The sequence below is a fragment of the Triturus cristatus genome, chromosome 5_1 (genome assembly GCF_964204655.1).
Source record: "Triturus cristatus chromosome 5_1, aTriCri1.1, whole genome shotgun sequence".
In the NCBI taxonomy this organism is placed as follows: Eukaryota; Metazoa; Chordata; class Amphibia; order Caudata; family Salamandridae; genus Triturus; species Triturus cristatus.
This window is the reverse complement of record NC_140587.1, coordinates 47,347,239-47,369,032: the sequence shown is the minus strand read 5'-3', so window position 1 is coordinate 47,369,032 and position 21,794 is coordinate 47,347,239. Positions and strand designations below refer to the sequence as shown.

Below are 21,794 nucleotides of genomic sequence, written 5' to 3'. Positions count from 1 at the left end.
AGTTGCAAAGAATGCGTTTCTCCTTGTTTTTGTGTATACTACATCGTTGTTATATTGTCTGTGCGGACTAGGACAGTTTTGTTGAGAAGATGTGTTTGGAATGATTTTAACGCTAGAAATATTGAGTCATCCACTTGCCCTGAATTGTGTGGTGTAGGAGATGGGCTCCCCAGCCGGAGAGTGATGCGTCTGCTGTTAGCACTATCTGTGGAACCGGCTCTAGGAACGGCCGCCCTCTGGAAAGGTTTTGTGTGTTCCACCACTGCAGAGAGCGATGTGTGCGGCTGTCTACCAACACCAGATCTATAAGTTGACCTTGAGCCTGGTTCCACTGACGTGCAATGCATTCTTGTATAGGTCGCATTTGGAGTCTTGCGTGAGGTACAATGAAAATGCAAGAGGCCATCATTCCTGTGAGCTGCATGAACACCCTCGCTGGAAGGGAATGCTGTGGCTGAAATTTGGTGATGAGAGTTTGTATACTGGCTATCCTGGTTGGATTGGGAAATGCCAGAGCTTTTGAGGTATCTATTGTGGCCCCTAGATACTGATGTATGAGGGAGGGCTGAAGATGTGACTTGGTGTAGTTTACTGTGAACCCCAAGTTGTGTAGTAGCTGGATGGTTTAGTAAGTGTGATTGACACACTGGTTGTGTGAATTGGCTTTTATGAACTTGTTGTCGAGTTATGAAAAGACATGGATTTGTTGTCTTCTCATGTGTGCTGCTACTACTACTGCAAGGCACTTTGTGAACACGGAATGGAAGGACTTTGAACTGATAGTTATGTCCGTCCAACATGAATCCTAGGTATTTTCTGTGAGCAGGGTGTATAGGAATATGAAAGTAGGCGTCCTTGAGCTCTAGTGTGACAAGGAAGTCGCCCTGTTGAAGTGGGAGGACCTGTTGAAGAGTGATCATGTGGAAATGATCTGACTGTATGTAGAGATTGAGGGATCTGAGGTCGAGTAGTGGCCTTAGGGTGCCGTCCGTTTTGGGGATTAGGAAGTACAGCGAGTAAAACCCTGTTCCTTGATGCTCTAAGGGGACTAGTTCTATTGCATGCTTTTGAAGCAGTGAGAGAACATCCTGGTTTAAGAGTGTGAGATGTTCCGTGGACTTTGGACGCTGTTTAGGTGGTATGGTGGGGGCGGTGGCTGTAAGTTCCAGGCAGTAACCATACTGGATAGTTTGTGTTACCTACTTGTCTGTAGTGAAGGAATTACAGACAGGTAGGAACTGTGATAGTCTCCCTCCGACCGGAGTGGAATGGTCTGGAGGGAAGTCACTGCTTGTTAGTGGGGAGGTGCGAGTGTGGTTGTTACCTCGGCCTCTTCCCTTATTGTTATTTCCCCTGTATCCTCCTCTAAAATCCCTGTTGGGGGATGTTTGCGTGGTGTTTTTGTAGGAAGAAGCAGCGTCTGCACTGATGTTCTTGGATGCGCCTCTGTAGAAGGAGCGTTGAAAGGAACCACGTGTGGATGGAGACTGTAATGCTCCCATGGATTTAGCAGTCTCTATGTCCTTTTTTATTTTTTCTAGAGTGGTGTCTACAGCCGGTCCAAAAAGTTGTTCCTGATTGAACGGCTGATTGAGGATAATTGTTTGTATGTCTTGTTTGAAGCCAGAGATGCGCAACCAGGCATGCCGTCTGAGTAACATGCTAGTGTTGATGGACCTAGCGGCGGTGTCTGCTGCATCAAGGGCACACTTAATTGCTGCATTAGTTACTAATTTCCCCTCCTGAATTAAGTCATTGGCCTTGGTCTTATATTAATCAGGTAAATGTTGCAATAGGGTTTCCAGTTGGTCATAGTGAGCCCTATCGTACCTAGCAAGTAATGCCTGTGTATTGGCTATCCACCAGTGATTAGCTGCTTGGGCAGCAACACGTTTGCCGAAAGCATCTAATAATTAAGACTCCTTGTCCGGAGGTGGCGCATCACCGGAGGTCTGAGAATTGGCACGTTTTCTAGTGTTAGCTACCACTAGGGAGTCTAAAGGGAGTTGACCCTTGATGTAGGTGGGATCATTGTGGGCAGGTATAGATTCTTTTCAGTTCTGGGATGAAGAATTCTAGCCCTAACAGGGTCCTTGAATATGTCAGAGGCATGTTTAATGACACCTTTTAACATTGGCAGGGTTTGTACAGTCTTTAGTGACTGTTCAAAGGTGTCTATTAGAAAGTCCTCCTCTGCGGGGTCTGAATGCATTGGAACCCTATGGCACTGAGCAGCCCTATTTACAAGCTGACTAAAACCAATACTGTCATCTGGGGGAGATGGCCTTGTTGGGTATGCATGGGGATCAGTGAGGTCTTGAGGATCTACTGGATCATCCCAATCATCCTGTGGTACTTCTGTGTCGTCATCAGGGTCAGTAAAAGGGTCATTGTTGCCTCCCCATCCCCTAAATCATCATCATTCTGTGGTGGTGGTGGTGAGTTTGGTGGAAGTATAGGAGAATGTGTAGGAGAGACAGGCTTAGTTGGAAGAACAGGAGAAAAGGGTTGTAAAGGTGAAGTGGCACAGTCTTTCCTTTTTATAGGCACTGCAGGAATGTCTGGGGTGTCCAACTTCCTCTTCTTGTGTGGAACAGCAACCACGTGTCCTGTTTTGGGGTCTATGTGGAGAGTATTTTGTTTCGGATCAATAGGATCTGATTGAAAAAGTTCTTCCACTTCTGTAGTGCCTTTTGGCGCCGATTTTTTCGGGTCCAAGCAAGGTTTGGATTTCTGCTCCGGAGCCTTGGGAGATGGTTTTGGGTCCTTCGGCTTCGATATGGAGGCGGAAATCTTTTTTGGTTCCGAATGTCTCGGTTTCGGAGCCAATGCCTTTTCTTTCGGCACCGAGGTGGTTGGTGCCGACGTCTTTTTGGGAGTAGGCTGCGCTCCCGTCTTCGGTGCCGATGGTGCCTGCGGGACACTGATATGCAGCTTGCTTGGTCCCGAGCCGCCGGAAGGCTTCTCCTTTATCTTCGGAGCCGGGCCCTGGGGCGGGGCTTCTGAAGCTTGTTTTCGGTCGCCACTGGGGCCAGCAGGTGAAGTCTTGACCAGGGCCTTCTTTTTTTGAGGTGGGGTTGGGGTAGGGGCTGTTGTACTGACTCGTTGACCTGGAGTGATGTGGATGTCTGAGTCAGAATCGTCTGCTTCAGACACGATTTCGAGATCCTCAGAATCCTGCTCCGGGAAATCGGGCCCTTCATAGAAGATGTCCACCATTGCCGGAGCTGCTCGCTGCGCAATGATGTGTCGTCAGGCCTGAGGATCATAGATGGTCTTTTTGGATCGAAAGGAGGCACAGGCCTGGCAATTATTCTCGGCGTGCTCTGGCGATAGACACAGGTTACAGACCTTGTGGTGGTCATTGTGTGGGAATTTAGCTCCACACTGGGGGCTTTTTTTAAATGAAGTCCTTTCCATGAGCCGTAGGCCCGAACGGCGTCGATAGGCCCAGCGGCCCACGTCGACGACCAGAATGGAATATTTGAGGAGCGCGTCGAGGATCACGCGATCGAAAACAATACCGTTAGGTTTTTGATGGTTTGCGCGTTGAAAAGCTTTTGAAGAATATGGTGCCGAACGGGAGCGCAGAAGTTACATCCGAACTTGATGGCAGAAAAAAACAATCCGAGGATGGAGTCGATGCCCATGCGCACTATCGTCCAAGGGAGGAGTCACCTATCTTGTGACTACAAAAGACTTCTTCCAAGACAACAACAAGGTGCAAGCACCCGAGCCCAACACCAGATGGCGATCTTTGCTACAGTATGAATTCCGCAGCTCATATGCCTCGAACGGCAGGTTTCAGTTGAATGCATCACGGACCTTGGGTCTTTACATATGCTAGCTTCAGGAATGTCTGAGCAATGCTCTAAAGGAATTCACCTCCCTTATGAGCTTCCTTCAAAGGCATTCGCAGGATAAACATGCTAGTGAGCGTTCATCATCGTTAACTAAAGAGAATGAGGAAGAGTCTCTACACCTGTGAGTGTGAAAGGAGTCAGTATGTCATTGGGCCATTTAAAGGCCGCAATTGCAAATCTCACAAGGTTAATAAAAAGATAGCAGTCTTGGGATATCACATAACATTGCACATGTATAAATGGCACTCACCCGGCCCCGACAGGTGACCTCCTCCCCCTGCATCAGGCAGGTGCCAGCAGCAATGTACCCTTTCAAGCCCGACACAGTCTCCTCAGTCTTCAGGGCCACTGTCTTCATGCAGGTCATGTGCTCCCACTCTTCCAAATCAATCCTAAGCAGATAAGGATAAGGAGACAGTGATAGTAGAATAATGCAGACAGTGACTGGAGGATGTCTCACAGAACGAAAGCCACAAAAGTGCAGAAATGACACCTTTGTTGTCAGGAAATCCTGGGTGGGAAAAATGATTTTGTAGTTTTGAATTTTCATGGGGGACAAGGAGTTTATTGTAGGGATGAAGAAATGATTTGGGTACACCAGTGCAGAAAAAGGAGCTTGGAAGAAGGCAATCAGGTTAATTTGGGACCCCAATAGCAGCTAAAGAAGTAGTAAGAGTACTCGCTTCTGTGGATGGTGCAAGTGGGGGGAAGAGATCACTACTGTGGCATAGGTTGAGGGGCACTGGGAGGGTCAGGTCTCAAGTGATCCATCCAGTGGTGTTGACAAGTTTAAGAATGCTTCTTCACTAGGTCTACTAGTTCAAGGCAGGTAACCAAACGTTCAGTGATGTGGATTGTAGACCATTACGACATTTTGAACCTTCCATGTGGAGATCAGTGGGGGATGTGTGGCGAGAAGCAGCAGCAGCACAGCAGTCGAACCAGCCTGCTGGAGGGAGGAGCCGCCCACAAGGGGTAATAAGCCTGTGTGGGGCAAATGAGTCTGTCTACTGGAGGTGACGTGAAAAGGGATATTCGGAGAGTTTGGCACTGGACCTTGTTCGGGTGACCTGCACCCCCAGGAACAGCTATCAGACGGCTGGTCGTCTTAAGGTTCATCATAACAGCGGCGACTGATGAGACCAGGACATCAGACAGACTGCTTTATTGCACAGTTCTTTGACATTCATTTTATTTCAAGGTCAGTGTTACTAGTGAACTAGCATTTATGTGCATGGGTCATCACAGTTACTATCTAGTGGGACTTGTAGCACTGGTCTCAGCTGCATGTGCACGATGGTGAGGTGCATTAAACAGTTTAAAGTTGAAGGAAGAATACACATGAATGGAAGGACAGTGTTGGAGATATGCTGATAGAAGATAAATGTGCTGCTACGACTGGAGTATGTTAATTATCAGTGGAGGAGCAGATGCAAAAAGAAGCTGGGAGTTTGTTGATGCCAGAAAGAGGATGCTACGTCAAATGACACCTCTGCAGCGTGCAAGCACTGCACAGCACGTCCTGTGCATTGCATGGGCTTGCTCTTGCTTCCTGGAGGGAAGCATTGGTGTCGGAAAGTAGGATCTGCTTTTATGGTCACCCCCACCCTTGTCTGGTGTCAGAATATTTTTGACTTAGTCTGCTGAGTTCCTGCTAATCAGGACCTCAGCATCTGTGCTCTGTCCACTAAATTTGTTGTGGTAAGTACTTTGGTACCGCCATAATTGGCTACTGGTGTACCCTTTTAAGTCCATAGTATATGGGAGCACCTGGGGTTGCGGCGCAAGCAGCTGGCCCAGCCGGGATGTCCATTAGTCCCGTCATGGTTATTCGGTTATGGGCAAGCGACCACAGAATAAGGATGATTTACCTTACTGGCTTGCTGAGAAATTTGACCAGCTGGAAGCGGTATTTCCTAATACCTCTCCTGTGGAGAAACACAGGATCTTAACAATAAGTTTGCAGAAAGACTTAATACCAGACGTAACCGATTGTGAGACTTGGGGTAAAGTGTTCGCAGCAGTGTATGCGAAGTGTTTTGGCACACCTTCTATGACTGTGCTACCCTCTGTGATTAAGCGTGTTCAGGATCAGCACAGCCCGAGGAGGCAGTTAAGTTAGGAATGAGGCTTGTCGGCGTGTTTGACGTAGTTGCTGATCTCATGGTTGCGAATGTCAAGGGGGATGCGGTTAACTTTCAAGTGTCTAATGCTTTGCATCTTGTCCCGGAAGAAGAGAAACCCAGAGTGTTACCAAAAATTATTACTGATGCCTATAAGACAATTGGACGCAATAGTTTGGGTTTTAAGCCTATTGCTAAAATACCGGCACAACAGCAAACTCAGACGGCGCAGTCTAATAAAGACAACCATCCAATTTTTCCTAAAAAGAAATGGAAAAATAAAAAAACTGGGGAAGTAACCACAGAAACAAGGGTCACGTGCAGCGTCACCGGCACCCGAACCCTCTGAGCGCACTTATGATTTGCTCCACATGTAGGTATCAAAATATACTTTCTCAGAATGAGATGCTTTATTTAAATACTTTCAATAGGCAATAGACTTTTGAATGCAATAGTTACAGTTGTTGCAATAGGCAACACTATTATAACATTGAGCTCAATAGGACTTTTTAAGTAAATGCAATTTCAGTTACTGTGCGTGTGATTTCTTACTCAATTCAATTCAAAGAACTTTATTCGGTTATTAGAAAAATAACCATAAAAGCACAGTAAAAATATCACACCAAATTTCCACAGATTTTGACAATAGAAGGATAAAAATCAGTAAATGCAGATAAAAAACTTAATTAAAACATCACAATTGATTTACGACATCTAAAAACATTTTTTAAAAACAGTTACAGAGGCAATAATATAAACATTATCCAAATACTGCAAAGCCAAGAATGCTGGTCGACATTGTCTCAGACCCAGTCTTTTTAGAACAGGAATAATCCATGTTTTCCTAGGCTTCGAGTAAAATGTGCAGAAAAACATTATATGAATAGATGACTGGGCTGATATATCATCACATGGGCAATTACAGAGGGTTCTGGACCAATCATTCACCTCCGGGAAACTCAAAGATCGATGTAGAATATCTAATCTAAAACGTGTCAACAGAAACCTGTCATAATCCCTAGTAGTTAACAAAATATACGGTTGTACATTTGTCGAGGTCAGAGTAAGATGGTGTGCTACCACAGAAGACTTGGCCATTTCATTTGATACTCTAACTTCACTCATGTATAGCAGGCAGATATTTTTGAGGTCCTTCCTTGATACCCTACACATAGTAGATGGGTCGTTATAATATTCAACATGGCCTATTTGAATCAAAAAAGTTTTAACATATTTCAACCATCTTATGTGTTTTGCCCCATCAAAGCCCAATGCGTCCTTTAAAACTTGGCGATTAAAAGCAGATTCTTCTGTCGTCCATACCCTATGCCACAAAAGAACAGGCTGTATCTTAATCACGTCCCCGATATATGGCAGGCCCAATTCAGTGTGGCAAATAAATGTTGACGTACTCTCAGGTACTGCTAGAAGATACCTGAGGAAGATGTTTTCTGCCAATTGTAGTAAATTAACATTGGCATATCCCCAGATACCAGCCCAATAGGTGGCAAGCGCCACACATGAAGCTCTATAAATACGTAGCAGTTCCCCCGGAGAGCGTCTACCCAATTTCCTACTGAAATTGGTTAGGGCCATCAATGATTTGCTAAATAACAACCTTCTTTCTTTAATGGTCCTACTCCAAGAACCTGACTGATCGAATAGAATCCCCAAGTAAGAGAAGGTTTTTGTACACTCTATTGCCCTAGTGTTGATATAAACAGAATTTTTCTTTTTAATAGCACCAGTCCCACACTTCATAGAGAATGTTTTTGAGCAGTTAATTGTAAGGCCCAGATTGGTCATGAAATATGTGAAGGAAGTTACTACCCTTTGAAGACCAACGGGCGTGCGTGCCATCAAGACCGCGTCATCAGCATAAAGGAGTGCAGGGATAGGGCGTGTAGCTACCATTGGCAGGTCCCTGCACTCCTTAATTAAGACACCTTCAAGATTATTTATATATAAAGAAAATAGGAATGGGGCAAGGACACAGCCTTGCCGTACTCCTCTGGAAACCCTAAAGTGCTTGGTGCAATCTCCCCCCTGTCCAAAACGAACCCTTGCCTTCGCCCCCGAGTATAGCTGCCTTAAAAACAAAATTATATGATTATCCACCCCCAGCCCCTCTAGTATCTGCCAAAGCTTTTCATGAACTACACAGTCAAATGCTGATGTTAAATCAACAAAAGTCAAAAACAGCCTTTCCTTTTTAGCTTTGGAATATTTATCTAAAAGGATATGTAAATTTAGGCCCTGGTCAATTGTTCCTAAACCCTTACGAAAACCATATTGCAAATCGCTTAAAATAGAATGATCTTCTGCCCACACATGTAATCTGTCCAAAACCACACGCCCTATAATTTTAACAGTGGAGTCCAATAATGAAATTGGACAGTAGCAGGCCGGATTTGACCTGTCACCCTTTTTAAAAATAGGGACTATAATGGATTCGTACCAGGATGATAAAAACCCACTAGAACAACATGCATTAAAAAGTAACGTTAAAAGTGGTCCCCATAGGTCCATATTGTTTTTAAACAGGTCAACCGGGATACCATCCGGCCCCGGCGCCTTACCACCTAAACTGGCCTGTATAGCCACATTAACCTCACACAAAGAAAAAGTCAATCCACAGTCCTGAAAAAAGGGTGTAGAGTCCACAACAGCCTCATGTACCAAGTTTCCCTGGGTATCCAATATTTGGTTAGTGTAAAGCTTGGAGTAGTGAGAAATCATCCAATTTTTCCTAAAAAGAAATGGAAAAATAAACCAAATGGGGAAGTAACAACAGAAACAAGGGTCACGTGCAGCGTCACCGGCACCCGAACCCTCTGAGCGCACTTATGATTTGCTCGACCGCACGAGAATTAGGTCTCCTGACAGGTTTCAGCTCCCTGACCAGCTCTCTCTTCGTTCTTCACAGTAAACATCGGGCTCACAAGGCGGTGAAGGTGATTTTCACTGTCCCCCCAAGGCTTACCTTCCGCTTGGTGGGGTGATCCTGCAGAGGCGACAAGAACCACCACCCCGTTTCCCGCCTCACACTAGTCGGGTTGAGCACCGCCTAGGACAAGGGGGTACCCGGGGTAGAAGCCAGATAGGCGTGAGTCTAGGTGGTGCTGGGACCCCAAGCTGGTGCGATGTCACGTGACCACCCTTAAGAGATCGATTCCCAGCTCCTGGTTCCAGGACAGCAGTGGCCGTAGGATTGACGTGCAGCTCAGCAGATGGTGCAACCAAAATTAATGAAACAAAACCAGCGCTCCTGCGCAAATAATAAAGGATCTCCTGTGCACCTATCCAACACTCTCCTGTGTTTCATGAAGGGAAATGGCATTTCCCCATAGTACCATCAGTTTGCCAATGCCTGCACGGGTTCTCAATCCAGATAGTTAGGGATGTAACCAAAAATAATGAAACAAAAACCAGCGCTCCTGCGCAAATAATAACTGTAGGACTAGTAGTCAAATCCACCATACACACGCCGGTGTGCAGTGGTAGGAGAAGAACACAGTGTCTAGGCTGCAGAGACAGATGTGCACCTAGCCTCGGTGCGCCCTCTGCTAAAGACAGTACCTGTGCCTTTCGTTGTCCGAAGCAGCGTCCCTTCTTCTGCGGCGTTCGAGAGATCCGGAGTGGCGTCTCTCCTCTCGCTGCGTTGGCGAGAATTCAAAGCGTTAGTCAGCCGGAGTTCCTGGCTGTTATGCGTGAGAACCCGGTAGTGTGTCTTTTGGCCTTCCGTTCTCGTCCGTGAGAACTAGACCGCTAACCCTTCTTCCTCGGGTGGCGGTGCGGCTCGGAACCATGACAGCACCCACCACTAAACAGGACCCCCACCCGGCAGCCGGCGGATCACACCAGGGTGGCCGGCCGAGGACGGCCAGGATGACCCAAGTGGAAGGCACGGACCAGTCGGGAGGCGTGGCGGACATGCGACAACGGCTCCCACGACCTCTCCTCCGGACCAAAACCCCTCCTGTCCACCAGGTAGAAGAGCCGGCCCCGGGTTCTTCGGGAATCCAGAATGGCCCGGACCTCGTACTCGATGTGGTCCCCTCAAAGAACAGGAGGAGCGGAGGCAACACAATCAGGGTGAGTGGCTCGCAGGAGGGAAACGTGGAAAACAGGGTGGCATTTCATGTGCGGGGGCAGCGACAACTTCATGGAAACACGGTTGATCACCTTAGCAATGACGTAGGGACCCACGAACCGGAGCAACAGTTTCTTAGAACCACGAGCGTTGATGTGCTGTATTGACACCCACACCCTGTCGCCCACCTTGAACTGTGGCTCGGCCCGCCTGTGCCTGTCCGCGAATAGCTTGTACGTCTCCTTCGCTTTGGCCAGCTCAAACCTGGCCTGCTGCCACAGATCGCGAAGGAGCCCATGGTACGCCTGTACTGTGGGCAGAGGACTGGTGAAGGGTTCCTCCCAAGGGGCCGTTCGGGAATGACGTCCATGGAGACAAAAGAACGGGGACATGCCGATTGCGGAATGTCTGCTGTTATTATAGGCGAATTCCACCAGCCAGAGGACTTCAGACCAATTATTCTCCACGGACAGGAGTAAACATCGGAGGTACTGCTCCATGGTCTGGTTGGTCCTCTCGGCCTGTCCATCGGTTTGCGGGTGGTAAGCTGTGGATAAGCGCACTTCCATGCGCAGGATGCGACACACCTCATTCTAAAACTTGGACACGAACTGGGAGCCTCTGTCCGTGATCACTACCGATGGAATGCCATGTAAACGGATAACGTTGCGTAGGATGATGCCAGCCAAGGCAGCCGCCGAGGGCAGTTTCTCCAACGGGACGAAATGGGCCATCTTGGAGAGATGGTCCACAATGGTGAGGATGGTGGTGAACCCTGTCTTCGTTCTGGGCAGGTCCACCACGAAGTCCATGGAGATGGTATGCCAGGGGTACGGAGGCACAGGGATAGGAAGCAATAACCCCACCGAGGGTTGGGACGAACCTTTTCCCTGAGCGCAGATGGCACACTGCGCGATGTAGGCGTGTACGTCATCGTCAAGGGTAGGCCACCAGAAATGTCTTGACAGTAAGTCCTTCGTCTTGTGACGGCCAGGGTGACTGGAAAGAGGGTGGTCATGGCACATGTACAGGGCTCGTTGTTGGAGGGTTGGTGAAGGCAGGTAGTACCGATCTCCCTGGTATACGTACCCATCCTTAGCGGTGAGTCCTTTATGCTCCCCTATCCACGACGAGGCGGCCTTCTGTTGTAGGTCGTCGCGCAGCTGGGACAAGAAGCCAGAAGACAGAACGAGCCCCAGAAAACAATGGTTCGGGATGATCGGTGCAGGAACGTCAACAGGTGTGGTTTCTCCGGTTTCCGTGAGTCGTGACAGGGCATCGGCCTTGGCGTTGTTCTTGCCGGGTCGGTACGTGATGTGAAACTCATATTCGTTAAAGAATAAGGTCCATCGCAGCTGCCGAGCGGTCAGGGCCCTTGCTGAACGAAGGAACTGGAGGTTCCTATGGTCCGTGAATATGGTTACGGGATGTCTCGCGTCCTTGAGGTGGTGGCGCCATTCCTCGAAGGCGGCCTTAATGGCTAGTAATTCACGGTCAGAGACCGTGTAGTTCCGCTCCGCCGGCTGTAGTTTCCTTGAGTAGAACGCCACTGGATGTAGCAACCCCGTGTTGGTATCTCTTTGGGACAGCACCCCACCCAGGGCGTCTTGGGAGGCGTCAGCTTCTACTATAAAAGGCCGTTCTGGGTTCGGATGTAGCAATATGGGGGCTGTAGTGAACCGAGTCTTCAGGGCTTGGAAGGCTCGTTCGGCGTCGTGGTCCCACGCAAAGCGGACCCCTTTGCGCAGAAGACGGGTGATGGGGGTGACGATCCTAGAGAACCCATCAATGAAGCGACGATAATTCGCAAACCCCAGAAACCGTTGTACATGCTTCACAGACGTAGGGGATGGCCAATGCAGGATAGCTGCCGTTTTCTTGGTATCCATGGTAACCCCCTCAGGGGTGATGACGTGTCCCAGGAATTCAACGGCGGTGGTGTGAAAGACGCTCTTTTCCAACTTAACGTAGAACCCATGGTGTAGTAGTTGCTGTAAGACGGTGCGCACGTGTTGGATGTGTTCTTCTTGGTTTTTGGAGAAAATCAATATGTCGTTGATATAGATGACGCAGAACCGGTCGATGAAGTCCCTCAGCACTTCGTCAATGAAATACTGGAAGGCCGCCAGAGCGTTGCAGAGTCCGAAAGGCATGACCTGGTATTCGTACAGGCCGTATCTGGTCCGAAACGCGGTCTTCCACTCATCTCCCTTTCGGACTCTGACGAGATGGTAGGCCCCCCGGAGGTCCAGCTTGGTATATATGCAGGCGTCTTTCACCTGATCCAGCAGGTTCGTGATCAGAGGCAACGGGTACCTATTTTTCACCGTGATGGCGTTCATCGCTCTGAAGTCGATGCACGTTCTCAAATCTCCTTCCTTCTTTGCCACGAAAAAGAGAGGAGACGACACCGGCGATCTCGAGTGGCGGATGAACCCATTGCGTAAGTACTCGTCCAGATACATACGAAGGTGTTCGTTTTCCTTTTCGGTGAGCGAGTAGATGCGGCTACAGGGCAGCCTCGAGCCTGGAATCAGATCTATTCTGCAATCGAAGCTGCGATGCGGAGGTAAGGTGTTTGCCCCCTTTTTATCGAACACCGCAAGTAGGTCCAGGTACGCATCAGGTACCGTCCTGTGTACGGTCAAGATGGTGTGGGTAAGGGGCAACACATGAGCCTGCATTCCCGATGAGCGGGGTTACACAGCCGGGGGTAAGAGAGAGACGTACAAACCTCTGAATCCAAGTGCACCATCCTGGATACCCAGTCGATTCGTGGATTATGGGCTGCCAACCATGGAAGTCCCAGTATCAAACGGAATTGAGGTGCGTCAATGGCATCAAAGGTGATGGATTCCGTGTGGCGATTCTGGAACGACATCTCGAGGAGTTCGGTTTGAAAACGGATGAGCCCTGAAGTAAGATCCGTCCCATCCACGGCTTTAACAGGCTCCGGCGTTTTCTTGGGTACCATGGCCATCCCTAGGCTAGCCATATACTGGTTGTCGATAAAATTGCCTGTGGCTCCAGAATCGATAAGGGCTATCACCTGCCATACCAGGCCCGACCGTGTCCGTAAGGTGACTTCCACTCCGAAATGATGGCAACCGACGCCGTTACCTGGGGGTGGTCTCCTGATGGACGACGAACCCAGTGACTGGACCCCACCGTTTACTGGGTTTCTTCGTTTCCCGACCAGTCTCCCCTGGCAATAGGAAGCGCAAAGGGTCTCTTCGGCCTCGGTTTTGAAGGTTTCACCGGGCACTCCTTCATGAAGTGGCCGCTTTTGCCACAATACAGACACTGGTTCTGTCGCCTTCTCTTCTCTCGTTCCTCCTTGGTCAGTGATCCCTGAATCCCTCCGATCTGCATTGGTTCTGGTGGTTCAGGGTTGGATACCGCATCGTCGGTATTCTTCTCCCTCTGTGGCAGCACTCGGGGGTCCCCGCCTCTGTGTCGATCGTTCTTCCTTTCCTGTAACCTGAAGTTCAATTTCACCACCAATTCAATAAACGGGCCGATGTCTTCTGGCGGGTCCGGGATCTGGGACAGGAGATCTTTCATCTCGTCCCACAACCCCCTATAAAACACAGACACTTTCTTGGACTCAGGCCAATGGGCTTCGATTACCAGTCTGCTGAAGGTGGTGATATAATGTAACAAGTCCGTGGTTCCCTGTTTTAGTCCGAGCAGTTCGTTATCCGCAGCCTGTACAAAGGTGTGGCGGGCAAACATCTGTCGCATGGTGTCTCTGAAGGCTGGTAAGTTGTACAAAACAGGGTCGTCATTCTCCACCAAGGGTATGGACCACAGGCATGCATCGCCTCCCATGTAGGAGAGGATAAAGGAGATTTTTGAAGCGTCGTCTGGGAAGGCGGTAGCACGTGCCATAAAATGCAGCTGGCACTGGTGCATTAAAACACTGTACTTCGTGCTCTCACCTTAAAAGCGCTCAGGAGGAGCCAGCTGTATGGTATGCGGGGCTATCACCTGGATGGAGGTGTCTTGCACGGGAGTAGAGGTAGAACCACCGGGTGGAAACGTAGCGGGCCTCAATAGGCCTTCTCGCAGCACTCTGGACGAAGGGAACTGTCCCCAAGGCCCTGTTCCGGTATCAGCAACTTGCGTCTGCAACGCAGTGATTTCCTGGCGCAGACTGCGGTTTTCCGCTTGCATAGTGGCCAAGATGGCTGCGATGTCCTGAAGCGTGATCTCGGGGTCACCCATGTCGCCCGGGCAGGAGGAACTACGTGGGCTTTGAATTCTGTCACGGTCCCCCCAAGGCTTACCTTCCGCTTGGTGGGGTGATCCTGCAGAGGCGACAAGAACCACCACCCCGTTTCCCGCCTCACCCTAGTCGGGTTGAGCTCCGCCTAGGACAAGGGGGTACCCGGGGTAGAAGCCAGATAGGCGTGAGTCTAGGTGGTGCTGGGACCCCAAGCTGGTGCGATGTCACGTGACCACCCTTAAGAGATCGATTCCCAGCTCCTGGTTGCAGGACAGCAGTGGCCGTAGGATTGACGTGCAGCTCAGCAGATGGTGCAACCAAAATTAATGAAACAAAACCAGCGCTCCTGCGCAAATAATAAAGGATCCCCTGTGCACCTTTCCAACACTCTCCTGTGTTTCATGAAGGGAAATGGCATTTCCCCATAGTACCATCAGTTTGCCAATGCCTGCACGGGTTCTCAATCCGGCTAGTTAGGGATGTAACCAAAAATAATGAAACAAAAACCAGCGCTCCTGCGCAAATAATAACTGTAGGACTAGTAGTCAAATCCACCATACACACGCCGGTGTGCAGTGGTAGGAGAAGAACACAGTGTCTAGGCTGCAGAGACAGATGTGCACCTAGCCTCGGTGCGCCCTCTGCTAAAGACAGTACCTGTGCCTTTCGTTGTCCGAAGCAGCGTCCCTTCTTCTGCGGCGTTCGAGAGATCCGGAGTGGCGTCTCTCCTCTCGCGGCGTTGGCGAGAATTCAAAGCGTTAGTCAGCCGGAGTTCCCGGCTGTTATGCGCGAGTACCCGGAAGTGTGTCTTTCGGCCTTCCGTTCTCGTCCGTGAGAACTAGACCGCTAACCCTTCTTCCTCGGGTGGCGGTGCGGCTCGGAACCATGACAGTGATCGCCAGGATTGCGGCAGAGGTCAAGGAGCCCCGCAAGGACACGAGCAGCCTCGTCAGACTGACAGTAAAGGAAAGCAGTACGATTTTCCTCGTCAATGCCCTCCGTTTCAGAAAAAGAAAGTTGCTACTTTAACAGGGAGATATGCCACGGACGGTGAGAACCAGCTTTCGGAATCTAACTTGGGCAGTAACGCTGCTAGACAGCGCAGCGGAGCTTACCATAGTGCGGCAAGCACTGCGTCCATTTCTGGAGGCGACAGCAATTGACACTTTCATCACAGTAGAAACTGCTGACACCTGAGTGGCTCCCCCTGATAGATTATATGAAATTGTATTTTTAATAGAAGGTGATATAAACCTGTAAGAAAGTGGCTCTGTATATACCGCACCAAAGTAAGGTTCGGTGTGCACCGAGTCCACAGTCCCCAGAGGTTTGGAAGAGGCTTAAGTTAGATATAACCTTACTCTCTAAAGTGGTAGCTTGGTCGAGCAGTAAGGCAGTATCAGAGGACAGTGTAAAGCACTTGTTGTACACACACAGTCAGCAAATGGTCTCACACATTCAAGAACTGAACTCTAGGCCAATGGTTTGTATATAAAAATATATGGTGGTTTTATTTTAGAACCACGCGTATGTATCAAAATATACTTTCTCAGAATGAGATGCTTTATTTAAATACTTTCAATAGGCAATAGACTTTTGAATGCAATAGTTACAGTTGTTGCAATAAGCAACACAATTATAACATTGAGCTCAATAGAACTTTTTACGTAAATGCAATTTCAGTTGCTGTGCGTGTGATTTCTTACTCAGGGTTGGATCCTGGATTCAACACTGGTGCATTTCCTGTAAACGGTTGAAAGAAATAGTTTTTGTTACATAGGCGATTTTTAAGGAATATTTGTAAGTTTCAAAAATCGACACTTAGAATAATTTCTGACGAAAACCAGGCAATGTATCCTACGGAGGAAAGGAATAAGCTACTTACCAGTATGCATCTGTTCTTGGCATGTAGAGCTGCAGATCTACACACTTTTGCATAGATCGCCATCTGGTGTTGGGCCCGGATGTTTGCAGTTTGTTTTTCCTCTTGGAAAGTCTTTGGAAGTCACGAGGTCGGTGACTCCTCCCTTGGTTCGTATTGCGCATGGGCTTCGGCTCCATCCTCAGATTGTTTTTCGCCAGCAGGGAAAGATGGAGCGTAGTAATAACAGTGAAGAAACCCATGTGTGTTGTATCTAAAAAAGATAGACCGGAACAGATACAGGTAGCCGGGGAGGCGGGTGGGCGTGTGTAGATCTGCAGCTCTACATGCCAAGAACAGATGCATACTGGTAAGTAGCATATTCCGTTCGAGGCATATGAGCTGCAGATTACACACTTGTGCATAGATTATATAGCAGTACCCACCCTTAGCGGCGACCACCCGTATCTGTTGCAGTGGTTTGAAATAGTGTTTTTAGTACAGCCTGGCCCACACTAGCTTGTTGCTTGGTTTGCACATCTATACAATAATGTTTAGTGAAAGTGTGCGGTGTTGACCATGTAGCTGCCTTGCAGATATCATCTAATGGGATGTTCCCTAGAAAAGCAATAGAAGCCCCTATCTTTCTTGTAGAGTGGGCTTTAGGGGGAACAGATAGCGTGCGTTTTGCTTTGTGGTAGCAAATCTGTATGCATTTTACAATCCACCTAGCTATTCCCGATTTAGAGATGGGGTTGCCTTTATGAGGTGGAGAGAAAGAGACAAACAGTTGCTTTGTCTTTCTGAAAGGTTGTGTTCTCTGGATATAGTAAAGCAAGGCCCTTTTAACATCCAGTGTGTGTAGAGCCCTTTCTTCAACAGTTTGAGGTTGCGAGAAGAAAACTGGTAATTCTACCGATTGGTTTAGATGAAAGGGTGGGATGACTTTGGGTAGGAATTTTGGGTTGGTACGGAGGACAACCTTGTTCGGGTGCATTTGGAGAAAAGGTTCTTGTATAGTAAGTGCTTGTATCTCACTGACCCTTCTAAGGGAGGTGATGGCTACAAGGAAAGCTGTTTTCCATGTGAGGAATTACAGTTCGCATTTATGCAGAGGTTCGAAAGGCGGTCCCATTAGCCTTGTTAGAACTATATTTAAGTTCCACACAGGTGAGGGTGGCACTCTGGGGGGAATTATTCGTTTTAGGCCTTCCATGAAGGCTTTAATGGCAGGCACTCTGAAAAGTGATAGGTGCTGTCTGTTTTGTAGGTAAGCGGCAATTGCTGCGAGGTGTAGCCGAATGGATGTATATGCTAGGTTACATCTTTGTAGATGGAGTAAGTAGCATATGATATGCTGTATGGATGCGTCTAGAGGGTTGATTGTGTTGTTATGGCAATAAACAACAAATCTTTTCCACTTGGCAGCGTAGCAGGCTCTAGTGGTAGGGCGTCTAGCTTCTCTGATGACGTTCATACAGTCAGGGGGAAGGTTAAGGTATCCGAATTCTAGGATCTCCGGAGCCAGATCGCAAGGTTGAGCTGAGCTGGGTCCGGGTGTCTGATCTCTCCATGGTTCTGGGTTAGGAGGCATGGTGAGAGGTGCAACTTTTGGTGTGGCACTACCGAGAGTTCCAGCAGCGTGGTGTACCACGGTTGTCTGGCCCATGTTGGAGCTACTAGAATCAGTGTGAGGGAGTGCTGTTGTAGCTTTCGCACCACTAATGGAATTAGTGGGAGAGGTGGAAAGGCGTACGCAAATTTGCCTGACCAGTTCATCCATATCGCATTGCCTTTGGACAATGGGTGTGGGTATCTGGCGGCGAAGCTTGGGCGTTTTTTGTTTCCGTGGCTGGCGAAGAGGTCTATGTGTGGATGCCCCCACATCTGAAAGAACGGGTGAAGAACCTGCGGGTGAAGTTCCCATTCGTGGATCTGCTGCGTTTGTCTGCTGAGCAGATCTGCCATGGTGTTTTGGACTCCTGGGACATGCTGGGCTAGGAGAAAGATTTTGTGTGGAATTGCCCATCTTCATATGCTCTGTGCTAGTCGAGAGAGCTGTGGAGTGTGTGCCGCCTTGTTTTGAATGTAGTACATGGCGGTCATGTTGTCTGTGCGAATAAGGACTGCCTTGTCTAAAATCTGTGTGTGAAAGGATTTTAGGGCTAGAAAGATTGCCAGTAACTCCAGATGGTTGATGTGGAGTAACTTTTGTTGCGGCGTCCCGGTGCCCTGCACTGTGAGGTGTAGTAGATGAGCTCCCCAGCCGGAGAGCGATGCGTCTGTTGTCAGGATTATTTGTGGAAACGGGTCCAGGAACGGTCGACCTCTAGAAAGATTTGTGGTGTTCCACCACTGCAGAGAACGATGGGTGCGACCGTCTACCAACACCAGATCTGTCAGTTGCCCCTGGGCCTGGTTCCATTGGCGTGCTAAGCACTCTTGGAGTGGGCGCATCTGGAGTCTTGCACGAGGCACTATGAAAATGCAAGAGGCCATCATCCCTATCAGTTGCATAAACACTCTTGCTGGGAGGGAGCGTTGAAGTATGAATTTCTGACGCAAAGCCTGAATGCTTGTAATCCTGGCCGGATTGGGGTAGGCTATGGCTTTTGAGGTGTCTATGGTGGCACCGAGGTATTGCTTTATGTGGGATGGTGTTAGCTGGGACTTTTAGTTGTTCACCATGAAGCCTAGTGGGTGAAGTAGTTGGATTGTAGTGGCAGTGTGGTGTACACATTGTTTGTAGGACGTGCTTTTATCAGCCAGTCGTCCAAATATGGGAAGACGTGAATGTGCGGTCTTCTGAGATGTGCCGCCACTACCGCTAGGCACTTGGTGAATACCCTTGGTGCTGTTGTGACCCCGAATGGGAGCACCTTGAACTGGTAGTGTTGCCCGTCCACTACAAATCGGAGGTACTTTCTGTGGGCATGGTGTACCGGAATGTGAAAGTATGCGTCTTTCAAGTCCAGTGTGGTGAGAAAGTCGTTCTGGGAGAGGAGCGGAAGTACCCGCTGAAGTGTTACCATGTGAAAATGGTCCGAATGTATGTATGTGTTTAGAGGCCGGAGATCTAGGATAGGTCGTAGAGTCTCGTCTCTTTTTGGTATCAGAAAATATAGGGAGTAGACCCCTACATTTTGCTGATTGGGGGGGACCTGTTCTATCGCCTGTTTTTGTAGGAGGGAGATTACCTCCTGTTTTAGTAACGTGGAATGTTCTTGTGACATTGGGCGTTGCCTGGGTGGAATGTTGGGGGGGGGGGGGGGGGGGGGCTAGATGTGAGTTCTAGGCAGTACCCTGAACGAATAATTTGGGTCACCCATTTGTCTGATGCGATGGACTCCCAGACGTGAAGGAAATTTTGTAGTCTGCCCCCGACCGGAGTGGGATGGTCTGGAGGGAGCAGGGGAAAGTCATTGGGTAGGCGGTGTGGCAGAGCGGGCGGTATTTGTTTTGCCTCTGCCTTTATTGTTATCGCCTCTATAGCCGCCTCTTTGATAACCCCTTGTGAAGGTGGACTGAGGAGGGGATTTGTAGGACGTGGACGCGCTATCTGAGGAGTAGCCTCTGCCCGTGCCCCGAAAGGAAGAGCGGCGAAAGGAGCGCCTAGGAGGGTGTGACTGTAGAGCTCCCATAGATTTCGCCGTATCGGTGTCTTTCTTCATCTTTTCGAGGGCCTCATCTACCTTTGAACCGAATAAATGTTCTTGATCAAATGGATGGTTTAATATGGAGGCTTGTACCTCCGGTTTAAAGCCTGAAACTCTCAGCCAAGCGTGGCGACGGAGGAGGACACTAGTGTTAATGGCCCTGGAGGCTGTGTCTGCTGCGTCTATAGAGGTGTTAGTTATGGTCTTACCCTCTTGAATTAATTCATTGGCCCTATTTTTGTATTTTTCTGGGAGATGGTGCATGATGGTTTCTAGTTCATCATAATGCGCTCTGTCTAATCTGGCTAATAGCGCTTGAGTGTTGGCGATACGCCATATATTGGCTGCCTGTGACACAGTGCGTTTTCCTGACGCGTCCAGGAGCTTTGACTCTTTGTCAGGTGGTGGTGCTTCGCCTGCCGCCTGGGAATTTGACCTCTTCCGTGCAGTGGATACCACTAGGGAATCCAGTGGCGCTGGCCCCTTGATGTAGGCAGGATCTGTGGGGGCAGCTTTATACTTCTTCTCTATGCGTGGGTTGAGGACCCTAGACCTGACTGGGTCTTTAAAAACCTCTGGCGCATGTTTTATTACCCCTTTGAGCATAGGTAGTATAGAAGTAGACCTATGTGCAGTGTCAAAGGTGTCTAGGAGGAAATCCTCCTCTACTGGGTCAGTGTGTAGCTCTACCCCGTGGTAATGAGCCGCCCTCTGAAGTAGATGGTGAAAACCTAATGAGTCTTCTGGTGGAGATGGCCTGGATGGATAAAGGTCATCTTGTGGGACATCTGGAATGTCTGGATTATTATAATCATCCCATGGGTCTGGGGATCCTGTAGGGGTGGGGTCTTGTGGCACATCTGCTGGGTCGTAGTATGGGTCCCCTTGATCATCATGGTCTGGAGACTGGGTCGGAGAGCGATGAGGCAGGGGTGGAGAGGGCGGAGGTGGAGAGGGTGGAGGAGGTGGGGAAGGCACTCTGAAAGGGGAGGTAGCACAGTCTTTCCTCTTTGGAGGTGGAGCTGTTTTGTCCAAATGTCTCTTTTTAGAAGACAGTGCCAAATGTCCAGTTTTTGGATCCTTGGTAAGTGTCTTTTGCAAAGGATCCGGTGTAAATAGTTCTTGCGACACTAGCTGTTCGATCGGCGCCGAAGTTTTCGGGGCGATGGCTTTTTAGGCTTGTCTGTGCCGTGCTTTTTTGGAACCTCCAATTTTTTGGTCGGTGCCGAGACTAGCTTCGGCGCGGGAGTGTCGGTGCCGAGGGTTTTATGATGTTTGGTCGGCACCGAGAGGCTGGCTTTCGACACCGAGGGCTTTGGTGCGGAGCTCGGTGTCGAGGTGGAGGCCGATCTTTTCTTCGGTGCCAAAGTGTATTTATCGGCACCGCTGGCAGGCTGGCTCGAGCCCGAGCCGCCGGAAGGCTTATTAGGCTTCTTCACCGGGCCCGAAGGTGGGGTGTTCGAAGCAGTGTCTTTGGTCTTGCCTAGGCCCGGAGGCGAAGGCGTGACCGAAGCCTTTTTGGGTGTCGGTGTGGGAGGGGGTATTTTACTCACGACCCTCTGCGCTGGGGTGATGTCCTCCACATCCGAGCAGGGCTCGAAAAATCTGAAAAATGGTACTAGTCCTGCAGGACTAGTACCTTGAAAATCTCCTCGCCCTAACAGTGACCTACTTGACCTCCGTCTCTGAAAGCGGAGCAAAAGTGACAAGATAACAAGATTTAAAGGCATTTTTATTGCTCATTTGCTTTGTGAGCAATAAAAAGGCCTTTAAATCTTGTTATCTTGTCACATTTGCTCCGTTTTCAAAGACGGAGGACAAAAGAGCTCGACCTCATAAAATTTACCTCGCAAATGCGAGCGGTCGAGTGGATTTGTCGAGCCCTGTCCGAGTCGTCGGCTTCGGAAGCACTGACTAGGTCCTCTTCTGTGTGCTGCTGTCCCGGAGCTTCGACGTCGTCCCCGAAGATG

General features: G+C 49.1%; 1 protein-coding gene across 2 annotated transcripts in view; it reads right to left on the bottom strand.

Moving 5' to 3' along the window:
* Nucleotides 1–21,794, bottom strand: part of CPSF1 (cleavage and polyadenylation specific factor 1) — a 514,820-nt gene that overhangs the window by 106,101 nt on the left and 386,925 nt on the right. For both annotated transcript variants that reach the window (XM_085604356.1, XM_085604357.1), the window contains exon 30: nt 4,114–4,255. In XM_085604356.1, the coding sequence (XP_085460482.1) occupies nt 4,114–4,255 (142 nt within the window). The remainder of the gene's footprint in view (nt 1–4,113; nt 4,256–21,794) is intronic.